At 44.5% G+C, this 14,419-nt stretch overlaps 1 protein-coding gene across 1 annotated transcript in view; it reads right to left on the bottom strand.

Annotated features, from left to right (window-relative positions):
- Window positions 1–13,743: 13,743 nt before the first annotated feature.
- Window positions 13,744–14,419, bottom strand: part of KIAA1614 (KIAA1614 ortholog) — a 31,889-nt gene continuing 31,213 nt past the window's right edge. Inside the window, exon 10 of the mRNA XM_088447137.1 lies at window positions 13,744–14,381. Within this exon, the coding sequence (XP_088303263.1) occupies window positions 14,188–14,381 (194 nt within the window). The 3' untranslated portion in view covers window positions 13,744–14,187. The remainder of the gene's footprint in view (window positions 14,382–14,419) is intronic.

Raw genomic sequence — 14,419 nt, 5'->3', positions numbered from 1 at the left:
CTCTATCCGCCCAATCTGTGTCGCCCCTGTCTGCCCCTCCCCTTTAGAATGTAAGCTCTCACGAGCAGGGCCCTCGTCCCTCACGTGCTTCTCCTCCCCCTACTTATACTATCATTTACTCCTAACTCCCCACAACGGCACCTAACATTTGGTTGCTCATGTCCTGCTGCTTGTGTTATGCAGCTATGTTTATAAACCATGTCATTGTCCTACATTGTTTTGTATTACTAGTAACAGTTTTTCTTGTGTGCTAATTTATGTACTGTGTAAGGCGCTGCGGAACCTTTGTGGCGCCGTATAAATAAAGGATAATAATAATTACGCAGTGTCTGAAACATTGCAGAAATATGATGCACAGCAACCAAACAACACAGATGAGGACCATGGCAACATGAGACTTTAATATTGCTGTATCATTACTACTGCCATGGTAAGGGAAATCCGCAATGAAAGTGAATGAATATAAGGAATCAAAAACTTTAATGAGTATTTCCAGGTATAGACCTACTGAGGGAGAAGATACGCTGTCCATCTGTTGTGGAGCTAACAGCGGCCACCGGAGAAGTGATGGCTCTGTGACAAGCCTGCTACATATCATGTTGTTGGCTGGCTGGCTTTCTAGGGTCTGGATGCTGAGTAATGTCAGATACACCGTTTTGCTGTAACTTCAATAGTAATGGTGACATTTATAAAAGGATTTATACCAATAATAAAGTCCTTCTTATTATAAATATAGATGCACATAGAGTTTACTTGTATTGTGTGATTGGGAGGGGGGGGCAGGAACTACACAGAATGGCTCCCAGTTTCATCAGCTGATCACTAGTCAGTGATGGTAGAGAGCCTACACCTACAGGCGGTTATAGGCTAGGTGGAAGATGCACTTGTGATACAAACCTTGGTAACCTTCTACCTCCCGTCTCTTGGGCCCCATACTTCCACTTGCAAGAGGATTTCCAGCAGTTGCCCTTAACAACTTACAGCTTTTACAGCTCACAACTGGTAATAGGTAACAGTTTCCTGACTGATGCTGTTAGATCAGTGATCTCTAGCAGCAGCTTCTGGCAGCACTCTTATACAATTATTAAGCAAGCACAGTGGATGGCCATGTATTAGGCAGCAGTTTGGAGGTCCAGCTAGCCATTTGCTAGAGAATTTGATGTCCATATACTTGCATACCTCTCAGCATTTCACATCCAGGGATTGGAACAGAGGGAGTCACAACGTAGGAGTGGCTATGCCCCATAAACGTGCTTGTAAAATGCTAGGCTGTCCAATGGCCACCTCCACTCTCCTTCAAACACCTAATAACAAGTGATACTGTACTTCCAAACCTTCCCACTGCAGGACATACCTGTCCACGGGAGGGATAAAGACTTGTTTGAACTGGATTCTGAGCGAGATGGGGGAATCAGTGAGGCAAGTTGCAGAGGGGAGGAAGATGCCATATGGGATGAAAGGAAAATGAGACGAGTAGCAGCGTTAAAATACACTGAAGAGGGCAGAGGCAAGAGAGAGGGTGCCCAGAGAGGAGGTTGCAGTAGTATAACCTGATGAGAACGTGAGTGAGGGTCATGGTGGCATCAGGGAGGCCACATTCTGGCAATGTTCTGGAGGTGGAAGCAGCAACATAAAGAAATGGCCTGAATGTAAGGTGTGAGAGACAGAGCACAGTTGACACTGAAGCAGCAAACTTGAGGGGGGAGGCGTCGCTGAAGTGAATAGTGATGTTATTAGAGAGGGGAGAGTTGGAGCCACCATGGAAGGGAGAAAAATAATGTTTGGTCTTGGCGATGTTAAATTTCAGGAAGCGCTGGGACATCCAGGAGGTGATGACAGGAAGTTGGAGATGGGAAAGAGGATGGAGGGATTTGACTGTCATTAGTATAGTAGATGATATTGAAGGTAGAGGGAACTGATGAGATTCCCAAGGGAGGTGGTATAGAGGGAGAAGAGAAGGGGGCAGAGAACAGACAGTTTGGGGATGCCTACAGGCAGAGGGGTCGGTGAAGACAGAAAAGGAGTGTTTGGAGAGATAGGACTCAAGCTATAGGCATTCTATTAGAACCAATGCTTTAATTTGATTTAGAGATGCTGTTTTCATCAGTTGCTTGTGGCTTCTCTGTGATGTATCTAGAACCTCCAGAGCACCCCTAACCCAATCTTGAGGAAGTGGAACAGCATCCAGCACTTCACAGAAAGCCCTTCCTGCCAGGGTTACCTTACAGAGATCCACCTTGTCATGTCCTGCACTTTCCTGAACTCCCTTGCTTAGATGGCTTCTGCAGCACAGAGACCTCTCCTTTTCTATCACACAGACCACCCCTGCAGTGCAGCTGATGTGATATATTTGGTGTTCTTTCTAATCTGAATCCAAGGAAAGAAATAAAGAAGCAGGATAAAGGGCCTGGAGACGCAAGTAATTCTCCTTTATATCCTTGCTGTCCTTCTGTTGTTCATTTTTACTCCTATTCAAATTAATAGGAAGAACATTTAATAATAAAACAGGATTGGCTACTGCTGAATATATAAAAGCAAAGCAAATTAAAAAATACACCGTTATACACAGTGCTCACTTAGCATGTGCACTGTACTGTTTGTTTGTTTTTTCTCCTGTGTATCAAAACCTCTTAATCATAATGCAAAAGGCAGAATGAATGAATATATATATTTCTTCCCAGGTGCCCAACTTAAAAATCACTGAGATAATGTGAACATCCATAAAATCCAGGCTCTTTACATGCCATAGGGAACTTCTGTTTTATATTCTCTTTTATCATTCCCTTCAAAAGATCATGTGGGGGGGTTTCACCTAGGAATGACTGCAAATCAGCCATGTCTGTAGTTTGGCATTGCAGAGATTCATTGTTTCCCCGCTGTAGATCACTGAAGCATTGCTGTATTAATCATTTCTACAGACCTTCAGACTATTGCTAAATCCATCAGTTCACTGTAGACCTTTGCGAATTCCTGAATCCATTATCAGTACAATTTTGCAGCCTTGATGCACAAACACCTTTTCTGTCATGAGTCCAGCAACTTCATTCACAGCTATAATCAGCATGCTGACTTCATCGCTTCCCAACAAAGCATCTTTACATTATAGCAACACTGGCACCGTCTAATCTAAAGGTTCACTGAGTGTTTATTATCCCGTATTCCTGACCAGCATAACATGAAAAGCCCCATATTAAGGTTTGAGCAGTGCCTGCTCTGACTGACTGGGCAACGATGCGTTTCAGTAGATGTAATATAGCAAAATGCAGAATGTATCATAGAAGGTTTTCATTTCAAATTGTGTGATTTAGGTTATTATTTGGACAATGGTCCTTAACGGGTACTTCTAGACTATTAAAGCAGCCACTTTGTGGGGTTAAGCAGTCCAGCTGATCATTTTACTAAGAAGTAGTGATATCACTGAGGCATATTGTACCTCATGCCTCCCATGTGAAATATCATTTTTACATTTTTTCAGTATTCATTATTTATTTACCCCATATAATAATGTATACAAGGTGCCTAGATGACAGGTGCACCTAAATAGTTCGTGGAAGTTAGTCTACGACCAATACATTACAATGAAGGGATGCACTAGTTCTCTGTATAGAAATAAATAAATGCTATAGATATATATATATATATAACGGCGATGTAAACCTCGGCTCCACATGTTCACCGATTCCAGGTCTGGGAGTAGTACGCTGCTTTGGATCCACCCCTTACAAGCAGACCGCAATTATGCCATTCACAATAAGCTGCCGTAAGTATTGTTAGATTTAAACAGTGACTTTTTATCTAAATAAATGTATTATGCCGCTGAGGTATTGCCACTGTAGCTGACCTACAAACTTGTCTTTGTTCATGGCACCAACACTAACAGAGACCTGTTTTATAATAAGAAAAGACTTGCAGTGGCTTCCTTTGTATGGTGTGAGTGCAGTTACATGGCTGACCCAGACTTTTTTTTTTTTTTTTTTAACTTCCCTTCGGTAGATCTCAACGGAGAGGACCAAGGGGCAAGTGCAGGGGGTCCTGATGACCCAATTTATACCATCATCGTTCCATCGCTTGCTGCTCAATGCATCATTGCAGGGAGCGGAGTCATAATGACACAATGTGCTTCAGACCATGCCCACCACTGTGCAATGATGCCAGTTGTACAGCGCAATGGAATATACTTATGCACAGATGGTATAATCAAACTAACTGATGTACTAATTAAGGCACATGTGATTAGGCATGGATATCCTTTAAAACCTGAACTGTTATTGGGTACAGAGTTTGCGAACCACTGGTCTATGTCATTCGCTTCATATGGGAGTGATCATAATGTTTTGGCTCATAGCTATGTATACCCAGCATGGCGCTATCCCTCAGCATTCATTGCTTCAAGCGGACGCTGAAAACTCACCTGTTCATAAAAGCATATCCGTCCACCATTAAACCAGATCACCACGTAGTCTACCTCACCCCGTTGCACTCTCCAATTCTCTCACCCCTGCTTCTGCCCTTAGCCCCCCTTACATTGGCTCACTTAGGTCTTCCATTTGTCTCCCCCTTCCCTTTAGACCAGGGGTAGCCAACCTCGGTCCTCGTGAGCTACCACCAGTTCACATTTTCCAGACCACCTAGCAGGTGCACAGGTGTATTCATTACTAACTAACACATTTGAAAAGATCCACAGGTGGCGCTAATTATATCACTTGCGATTCTGTGGGGGAGACCTGCAAAACATGCACCCGTTGGTAGCTCTTGCGGACCAGGGTTGGCTACCCCTGCTTTAGACTGTAAGCTCCATGAGCACGGCCCTCCTTCCTCCTGTTCTCATCACCTACTTCTCTTGCACACCTGCTACACATCCTCCTTGGGCTCTCAGCCCCTGGACTCCAATCATCTTTTTTTGTTATTCTCAGGTGACTTAGACCCATCATTTGCACCCACACTGACAGCTACAAGGGTCAGCTGACGCTGTACATTTCAGTTGCACACACTGCTTCAGTGACTGTGCTGAGATCTGTAGTGCTATTTGTACTGTACTGTTTTACCTTGTATTGTCTTATTGCTTTGCCCTCTGCATGGTGCTGTGTGACACCCTATAAATATAAATACAATAATGAAATGGAGTTCTCTGTGGCTAGTTTCCAGGATATATTCCATTCCTTTTCATACTAGCAAAGCGATGCAATCCCTGCTAGCTAAATGTAGATGTAACAATCTGTGTATGCATCTTTTAATTCCGTTATTACCTGTTACATAAAATAGACCATCACATGAATGTACCAGATACCACAGTCGGTACCAGCAGCGTATCCGTATTCAGGCCCCATCTCTCAGCTGACAAGCTGTGTCCCTGTAATTTCTCTGAGCTGTCTGGATGCAGGCAAGAGATATGCAGTGTGCAGCCTGAGTGACACACACTGATTGCTTCTAAAGCCCAGGATGTAATATGGTGATGCTATGTGAGCCTGGGGAGGGAAATGGTGGGGGAAGATCAGAGAGGCAATCCTGCCACTGTCTGCATTCACAGCTGAGCGCCACTTGTTTCCCCCTCCCACAGACACATTATGTGCTCTATCCCCGGAAATGTAGTCTGCGGCCACCTGGGCTCATTAGCAACACATACTCCCTGCAGGGACAGGAGGTAAAAGGTCTCAGTGGTGGGGGGAGGGCGGGAGCACCAGTGTTCTGTATACTGGCCGGCAATGTGTGCTAATTGGGAGTTGTTCTACACGTGTACAAAGACACGTAACTAGTACATCTCTGCATTCTTACCACATAAAATGCTGTGCTGGCGTCATTGGAAGAATAGGGTTTTAGCACTTAGTAGTCCAGATGCAAGAAAATGTACATATAGCTTTAAATAAGCAACACATTCACACGTACTACACGGATTCAGGCTAAATCTGCGTCATTCATGCATGTGTGAAAGGGGTCGTAGATTCCTTTGGCAGTTGTAAAGGAACCCGCTGCTATTATATTATTTACTGGGGAAAATAAGCTGCACATTGTGGATCCTCATGTAGCATAAACCCATAATCTTCACTTGGTATACAGTGCAGGGTTTTATGGTGCATACACACGGTCAGATCTGTCAGATGAACGATTTTGCGAACGATTTCAGACAGTGGGCCATATCCAATTAGTCCCGAACACTGTTTGGGCCCTAATTGTTCCCCGCAATCGGCGAAAAACGGTGATTTTTCGATGATAATCCCCGATTTTTGACAATATTTTTTTACTCCCTATCCTGTTAATTCGGGCAAAATAATAGGATAGTTCGCCCGTTAACACATAGGGCCGCGAGCTTATTGCGGCTCCTATGTGTTTTCGCCTTTTTTTGGGCGAAAAAAACGTCACTTATCGTGGATTATTTTTCAGGACACATCAGGTCCCGATTAAAAACCCTCCATAAGTGCCGTCGTCAGACCGACTACGGGGCTAATTGGGTAGCCCCAGGCGAACTATTTAGCCGCAGTAATTTACCGCAGCTAATTGGATATGCCCCAGTATTAAAATGAATGAAATCATCCATGGGGGTGGGGAAAGGGTTCTGGACAGAGCAGGGGGTGGACTGAGGTGACCCCGCATTCCTGTACTAGTCATATATAATTATAGGAGTATCTGGTTTTGCGTTTGTTCTACTTGCTTTTTAGAATACCTGTTACACATTGTGATAGACATTATCTTCTTGTTGGAGGCATTTATATAAAAGTTATTGCAAAGTCTATACACCATTTAGTCATAGCATTAAAACAGCTGACAGGTGAAGTGAATAACTTGATTGGAGTGAGATATATTAGGCAGCAAGTGAATAATCAATTCTTGAAGTTGATGTGGTGGAAGCAGGAAAAATGAGCAAGTGTTAGGATCTAAGTGACTTTGACAAGGGTCAAATTGTGATGGCTAGATGATTGGGTCAGAGCACCTCCAAAACAGAAGGTCTTGTGGGGTTAGGTACCTACCAAAAGTGGTCCAAGGAAGGACAACCAGTAAACTGGTGATAGGGTCGTGGGTGCTCAAGGCTCATTGAAGGTTAGCCCGTCTTGTCCTATCCCACAGAAGAGCTACTGTAGCACAAAATTACTGAAAAAGTTATTGCTGGCTATGCTAGAAAGGAGTCAGAACACACAGTGCATAGCAGCTTGCTGTGTATGAGGCTGCGTAGTTGTAGACCTGTCAAGGTGCCCATGCTGACTCCCTGTCCACTGCTGAAGCGGCACCTGCAATGGGCATATAAGCGTCAGAACTAGACAGCCGGGTGAGTGTGCGTCGTTTACCTGGGAAAGAGATGGCACTAGGATGCACTATGGGAAGAAGGCAAGCTGGCAGAGGCAGTGTGATGCTCTGGGCAATGTTCTGCTGGGAAACCTTGGGACCTGGTATTCATGTGGATGTTACTTTGACACCTGCCACCTACCTAAACATTGTTGCAGACCAAGTCCACCCTTTCATGGCAATGGTATTCCCTGATGGCAGTGGCCTCTTTCAGCAGGATAATACACCCAGCCACACTGCAATAATTGTCCAGGAATGGGTTGAGGAACATGACAAAGAGTTCAAGGTGTTGACTTCAAATTCACCAGACCTGAATCTGATTGAGCATCTGTGGGATGTCCAGGAAAAATAAGTCTGAGCCAAGGAGGCCCCACCTCGCACCTTACAGAACTTAAAAGATTTGCTGCTAAAGTCTTGGTGCTAGATACTACATTCTTGTGGCGTCCATGCCTCAACGGGTCAGAGTTGTTTTGGCGGACGAGGGGAACCTACACAATATTAGGCAGGTGGTTTTAATGTTATGGTTGATTGATGTATATTTGCTGTTGAAAATTCTGGCAAATAAACACTTCACCCAGCACAACAAGACCTGAAGCCTTCTCTCCTAGGCCCTGCTATACATTATACCCAAAACTACCGACTCCTCAGCTCTTCTGTAGGTATTTGTTTAGCTGCAGAGTTAAATATGGTTATAAAGGATTCAATTGATCGGGTAAAGAGAAAGATGTCCGTGGACGTAGAAGCCAGAATAGCATTATTATATCAGGCAATAACTAGAGTTCAAAATGGATTTTCGTAGGAAAAGAGTGTAGAAGGGTCTTTGTGCGGTAGCTTCAAGGTTTGTGGCATTTCCATGAGAATAAGTGGCCTTTCCTGATGACAAATGGCACAAAAGTCCAATTTACTAAAGGTCACATTGATGGACTGTCGGGATGTGCTCCTCTTTTGGGACAATAGGACTTCAGTAAGCTTTTCTGTGACCAAAGGAAGCAGGGCCCTCATTTTGGTTACAGCATTATTGCACTGACTTGTGTGCAGGTGGGATCGAAACCCCTATATTCCCAGAACAGTAAGCTAAATGTAATCCCGACACCAGGCAGAATCCCGGCGCCAGCATCCCGACGGTAAGTATTAGGGCTAGGCACTAGGAGGAGGGTTAGGCTGCAGGGTGGGCTAGGCTGCGGGGAGGGAGGGCTAGGTTTACGCTGAGGGCGGGGGCGTAGGTTTAGGGTTAGGATACTTACTGGGAGGTGTCAGTATTGACCCACCCACTCAGGACCCTAAGCGCTGGGATCCTGAGTACCGGCATCCCGTACCCAACCCATAACAACTCAGCCAGCCCAAGAAAAAGTTTTTGATAAATATTTCCACACTTTCTGGTTGTAGTCCAGCAGCTGTCTAAGTAGAGGCTACCATAGTAGGGCAGATGCAAACCTTCTGGGATTGGCCACCATTGGAGCTGGAAGCCTCTTTCTCATACCTCTGGAGAATGTAAACTCTCCTTACTACATAAGTAGCTGAATATGTTGAACACACTCCATGAAGAGTCACTTGTGCCAATGATGTGAGTGACCAATCAAATAATTTTTGGTTAAACCATGCTTTAAATATACTACTCCAGCTTTGTTCAAGAACACACTCAGTGGACCACCAAATACATGGGATGTAGTTAGACCGGCGGCTGCGATGCCGCCGGTCTCAATACCAACAAGGGACTTAAGATAAGCATCAGTATTTCAATGCCCATCTTAATACCGACAACGAAACGCTTAAGGACACCAGCCCGAATGAGATAAATCCGGGGCTCCCTTAGCGTTAGCCGGAGGGGTTAGGTTTAGGGAGCGTAGCGGGGTTAAGGTTAGGTTTTAGGGGGAGGTTAGGCACCCCCCACCCGGGAGGGTTAGGCTTAGGGGGTGTTGAGGGGGGGTTAGGGTTAGACACCCCTGGGGGGAGGTCAGGGTTAGGCACTGGGGGGGTGGGAAGAGGGGGGGGATAGTGCACTTACCTGCACTGTCGGGATCTTTCCCTTCGGGCTGCCGGCGTCAGGATATGAATAGGCGGCTATTCAGCTGCCGGGACTTCATACCCATTCCCAAATACATATGTATGGAGTATTCCTAGGGGTGTCTTTCTGCAGATCTGCCTTTCATTTCCATTTCAATTTTCTAGTTAATAAGGGCCTGTCACTAAGGGGTTGAGGTTATTTAATTAACCACAGTCATAGAAGCTTAATGCAAATAAAGAAGTTACATTTCCTCAACCGTTTCTCTCCAGAGATAGTCTGTGACGCTACAGCTTTCCACCATGCCTCACTCCTCATAGGTCTACAGTACCAAGGGCACGACAATGGGCTCTGCCCAGCAGGTTCATTAGCACCCCAGACCAGGAGAATTGCCAGTGAAGGGCATGACAATGAGCTCTGCCCAGCAGAATGATTAGCACCCCAGACCAGGATATCTTCCAGTGAAGGGTATGACAATGAGCTCTGCCCAGCAGATTAATTAGCATCCCTGGCAAGGAGATTATTTAGTGCCAACTGAGGATGTGAGGGAAACATTTTTAATGGCCAAAACTGCCATCCCCACCAAATGTAAGCAGAGCACTCTCCAGGAACCCAACAAATGAAAGGGCAGATCATTAGCATGAATGACCGTTGTTGTCTCCTGCTTACACAGTCTGCATTTGAACTTCCATAATCTTAACTTTCTATCTATAAATGTTCTTGAACTGATCACCAGGCAGTAAATCTCTCTAACTGCATCCTCTTTAATTCTTATAACAAAATAAAGCAAATAGGGAGAGATTTATGAAAAGGCCATAAGGGCAAATGCCTAGGGCAGGCCTTGCAGGAGTAGTGTCTTGCAGCTTGTGAGTTATGGTTACAGGTTTTGTTGTATGGAAAAGAAGATGTTACTGTCCAATATAAATCTCAGCAAGCACATCATACGTCCATTTACCCTTTACCTGCCAGGGGCCATGCCAAAAGCACAAATCAATGTTTGTATTTTCACACTCATCGGTTTGGGTAACGTATGTGTTACTATACCCAGGAAAATGTTATATTCGGTTTTATTTTTCAGGACAGATCGTGATTTCTTACGGTCTGATAATTAAATGAATATCAGTCTGTAAATTTTTTTTTCATGCACTTTTTTGTGATTGTTCCCTCAGTTACTTTTACAAATTAAACTCAACTCACAAAATAGAAGTTGACTCTGAAAACTTTTATAGGGCATACTTGCCTACTTTTGAAAAAGCATTTCAGGGAGATTGTGAAAGCACCACCTATGAGCGTGGTGGTAAAGTGGACATGTACTGTTACATCTGAGATAAAATGTACTTTCATCCAAATGTAAATGAGCCCCAAAGCCGTTAGATCTAAATACTTGTTGATGAAAACACAATGCATATAGCCATAGGGATCATTGTGCCTTATAACCAATGCAGGGAAATTATACTAATGATCCAATTTGAATGTATACATCTCTGCACCTTACCCTTATTATGAAGCTGTTATATTAAAAAAACAACAATCAGGGAGACTTGGCAAGTATGTTATAGGGACACCAAAGAGCTGTCACATTTGTGCCTTATTGTAAGACTGACCTATGTTTCTAAACCATGAGACTATATACTGTAATTTAGTTTATTTTTTGAACAATAGTAATTTATTTGTTACCATTTATAGGGGCTGATTCTGAGATGGGAGCAAAACAAGCAAATAACTGTATCTGGAACACACAAGTTGCACTTCAAGGGGGGCAAATAAATGTATTCTGCTTTGCATGCAGGGTAAATACTGGCTGCTGTTGCATGTAGCCCATAAATGCTGGACTGCTTTATTTTTACACTTGCAATGTACACACCCCACCCAAATCTAAATCTAACTGCACATTTAGAGCAGCATGGTTTTAACAAACTGCATAGTTCAGGCCCCCATACATCTACAATTAAAATCGAACATGTTGGATCTCACTGATTTGCCAATCATGATCCAAATATGTATGATCTGCAAATCAAGATTTTTAACATGTAGAATTTAACAGATCCCCAGACGGATCCACGATCATCGGTGGCCGCAGGTCAGCATTTCCAACCAGCAAATCGGCAGTTCCGGTCGGATTGGGGGGTCGGCGTATTGCCCAGTAGATGTATGGGGCCCTTTACTTGCTCTTTTTTGCATTGCTTCAAACTCAGAGTTGGCCCCATAACCAGAGCCCTGGGCACCCAGTTCTAGATTAGAGCTTGTAACTACATGCTGAAACATGAGTGGCATATCTGCAGAGATGGTCATGGAACTTTTCATATCATCTTTTTATTGCACCTTTCGATGCTCATGTCACCAACGTGTCACTGGAGGGGTCGATACTGTATCCTGGTAGACACTTGATTGATATGTACCTATGTCAGCCGGATGCCCTGAGGCTCACTCATGATCCTAGTAATGGAGCGGGTGCCTAGCTTTGTAAATTTTGGACAGACATTGTAAATCATATATTGATGGAGCTGAAAGGGTTTCATCTAAACTGATCACTGCACTGTAAAATAAATACACCATGTATTAGCTATAGGTACAAGGTAAAGACGTCCAAAGTAGCACATTTAGCTTTCGGCATGTTGTACTCCAGTAAAATGTCAATTTGAGCAAAATCCTTAATGGAATAGGGCACACAAACCATAAAATATTCTATAATGACAACTGCCATAGTTTCACTCCAGGCGGTAAGTAGTGAGGCTAGGCATTAGGGAGGGAAGTTAGATTTAGGGTGCGGGTAAGTAGGCAAAGGATACTTACCGACAGGTGTCCTAGCCCTGTCGGAATCCCTGTGTCGGGATCCTGAGTGTCGGCCTTCTGTACCCAACCCCTCTAGCATAAGGCACAATTATTGCAAATGACATAGCCAAAAACAAAACAGTTTCAACAAATATCCAAACAAACCATGAAGTTGATTGCAGTAATTCCGGGAGAAAGGCAAAATAAAATATTACAGCTCTTATGATTTCATAAGATCTAAGGGTCTCATTCAGACCCGCTCGCGAGCGCAGGACGCTCGCAAGCGGGTTGATGTTACCCAAATGCGCATGCGCACGACGGAGGCTGCTCTGTCGTGCGCATGCGCGAGACCCGGCGAGCGACGGGGAAGCCGTCGCTCGGGGTCTCGCTACAAAGGGGGCGTGCCGTCGATGGTGAGTGACAGCACGCCCCCTTTGGTGGGCGTGGTTGCCCAGACGGAGGCGTTCCCATGGGAATGCCTACCGTCTGGGTCCGGCCCCACTAACATCACTAGTGATGTCAGTGGGAGTGATTTTGGCTCTGATAGAGCCAAAATCACTCCAGGGCTTGCGGCAGCGAGACCCTACCGCAGGGTCTCGTCGCAAGCCCGATGGTCGCGATGGTCTTGACCATCGCGGCCATCATCATGGACGCTCGCATAAGCTGTGGGTGGTAACCCACAGCTATGCGAGCGTCCAAAAGACCCCTCCAAATTTAACTAGGACGGCCCTGATTCAGAGCGAGTGCTCTGGTCAGAGCGTCCGGCTCTGAATCAGGCCCTAAGTTCACAACCTGATTGAGCTGGAGTGGTATTACATTGCAGAATGGTATCAAGATTTGTGACGCTGATAGAGACTTAAGCCGGGTACACACTATCCAATTATCTGCCGATTAGCCATTAATGGGCGGATCTGTCTGATAATTGTATAGTGTGTATGCAGGAGCGTTAGCTGATAAACGGCTTCATGTGCTCCTGCAACGGTCACATCGGGAGGTTGGGATCCGGTGTGCTGCACACTGAGCTAGAAATTGCTCAGTGTGTACGGGTGCACACCGATCCGATAATCGCTAATAATCGGGTGCACACCGATCCGATAATCGCTCTGTCGGACCACAGGGTTTATCGGATTGGTAGAATTTATCTGCTAGTGTACACCCAGCATTACTCAAATAGCTGTCATTGCATGTGCAGGTGCTTCTACTAAGTATGAAAACAAGGGAGGGAGGGAATGTAATCCATTCATGTTTCTTTGTATTGGACATTGCTGATTATTTTGTGTTGCCTCCTTTCCCCCATTTTTGGAATTTGTAAATGCAGGTAGGTATAATCATGTAATCATCCAATTACTTCAAATGTGACACATTCTCTTTATAAAGTGTCCTTGTTACCTGCACAAAGTGGATGAAGCCATTCATTTTGTGGGCTAAATCTACATTTATGAGAATGCAGCCTAGGACTTATGAGGCACTTTGAGCCTCATGCCTCAGTGACATCACTAATGCCTAGTGAATTGAGAGAGAGTGAGAGTGAGAGAGAGAGAGAGAGAGAGAGAGTGTGTGAGTGAGTGAGTGAGTGAGTGAGTGAGTGAGTGTGTGTGTGTGTGTGTGTGTGTGTGTGTGTGTGTGTTTTACTCATGTAATTAAACAATAGTATGGCATGAATGCTTTCCCTGCCCAAACTAAAGCTTCAAACGTATCGTAAATAGAAATGTTTAATATATTAAACTCATATAGGCAGTGAGGAACAGGAAGATTCATAAATACACAAATAAACATGGAGTGTAACCTGTGCAATAGGGAAAATACTTCTCAAGACAATGAACCACGTCCATCTCATCTTGTGTTTCACCAGTATAATACTGTGCGGTATAACGGTCTGAGGATTGTGTGTGTATAAATGAGGATCAGTACCAGGGTGACTGACATCTAGGTGTCGCACCAGTGTGATGTGAAAAGACAGTGCAAAATAGTTTGGTAAACAGACAGACATCATGAAAATACATCACACGTCCACGACTGACGATCAGTAATATCTTATCCATAATTGTTCCAGGTATTCTCAGTGACCTATGTTACTGGAAATACCAAACCTCTGTCCATACGAACCATATTCAGGGACCTGTCAGCCAGGTGTCTTCTCAGCACTTGGTCCTTCTCTGGTGTAACACACGCAAAGATAAACTGGGTTCACGATGCATGATCTCGGTCATACGACTTAGTCCAAGCGTGGCCACCTTAGCGCCATTCACCTCCAAGATCTCATCTCCCACATAGAGTAAGCCGGAATAAAGCTTGGCAGTGTTGGCATCACTCATTTCCTGCACGTATATACCTGCACGGGAACAGAGGGGTCTTACAGACTGGCTGAGT

Source organism: Taudactylus pleione, unplaced genomic scaffold (genome assembly GCF_031769625.1).
Source record: "Taudactylus pleione unplaced genomic scaffold, aTauple2 ptg000421l, whole genome shotgun sequence".
Taxonomy (NCBI): domain Eukaryota; kingdom Metazoa; phylum Chordata; class Amphibia; order Anura; family Myobatrachidae; genus Taudactylus; species Taudactylus pleione.
Note: the sequence above shows the minus strand (reverse complement) of the source record. Positions and strands in the feature narration are given on the sequence as shown.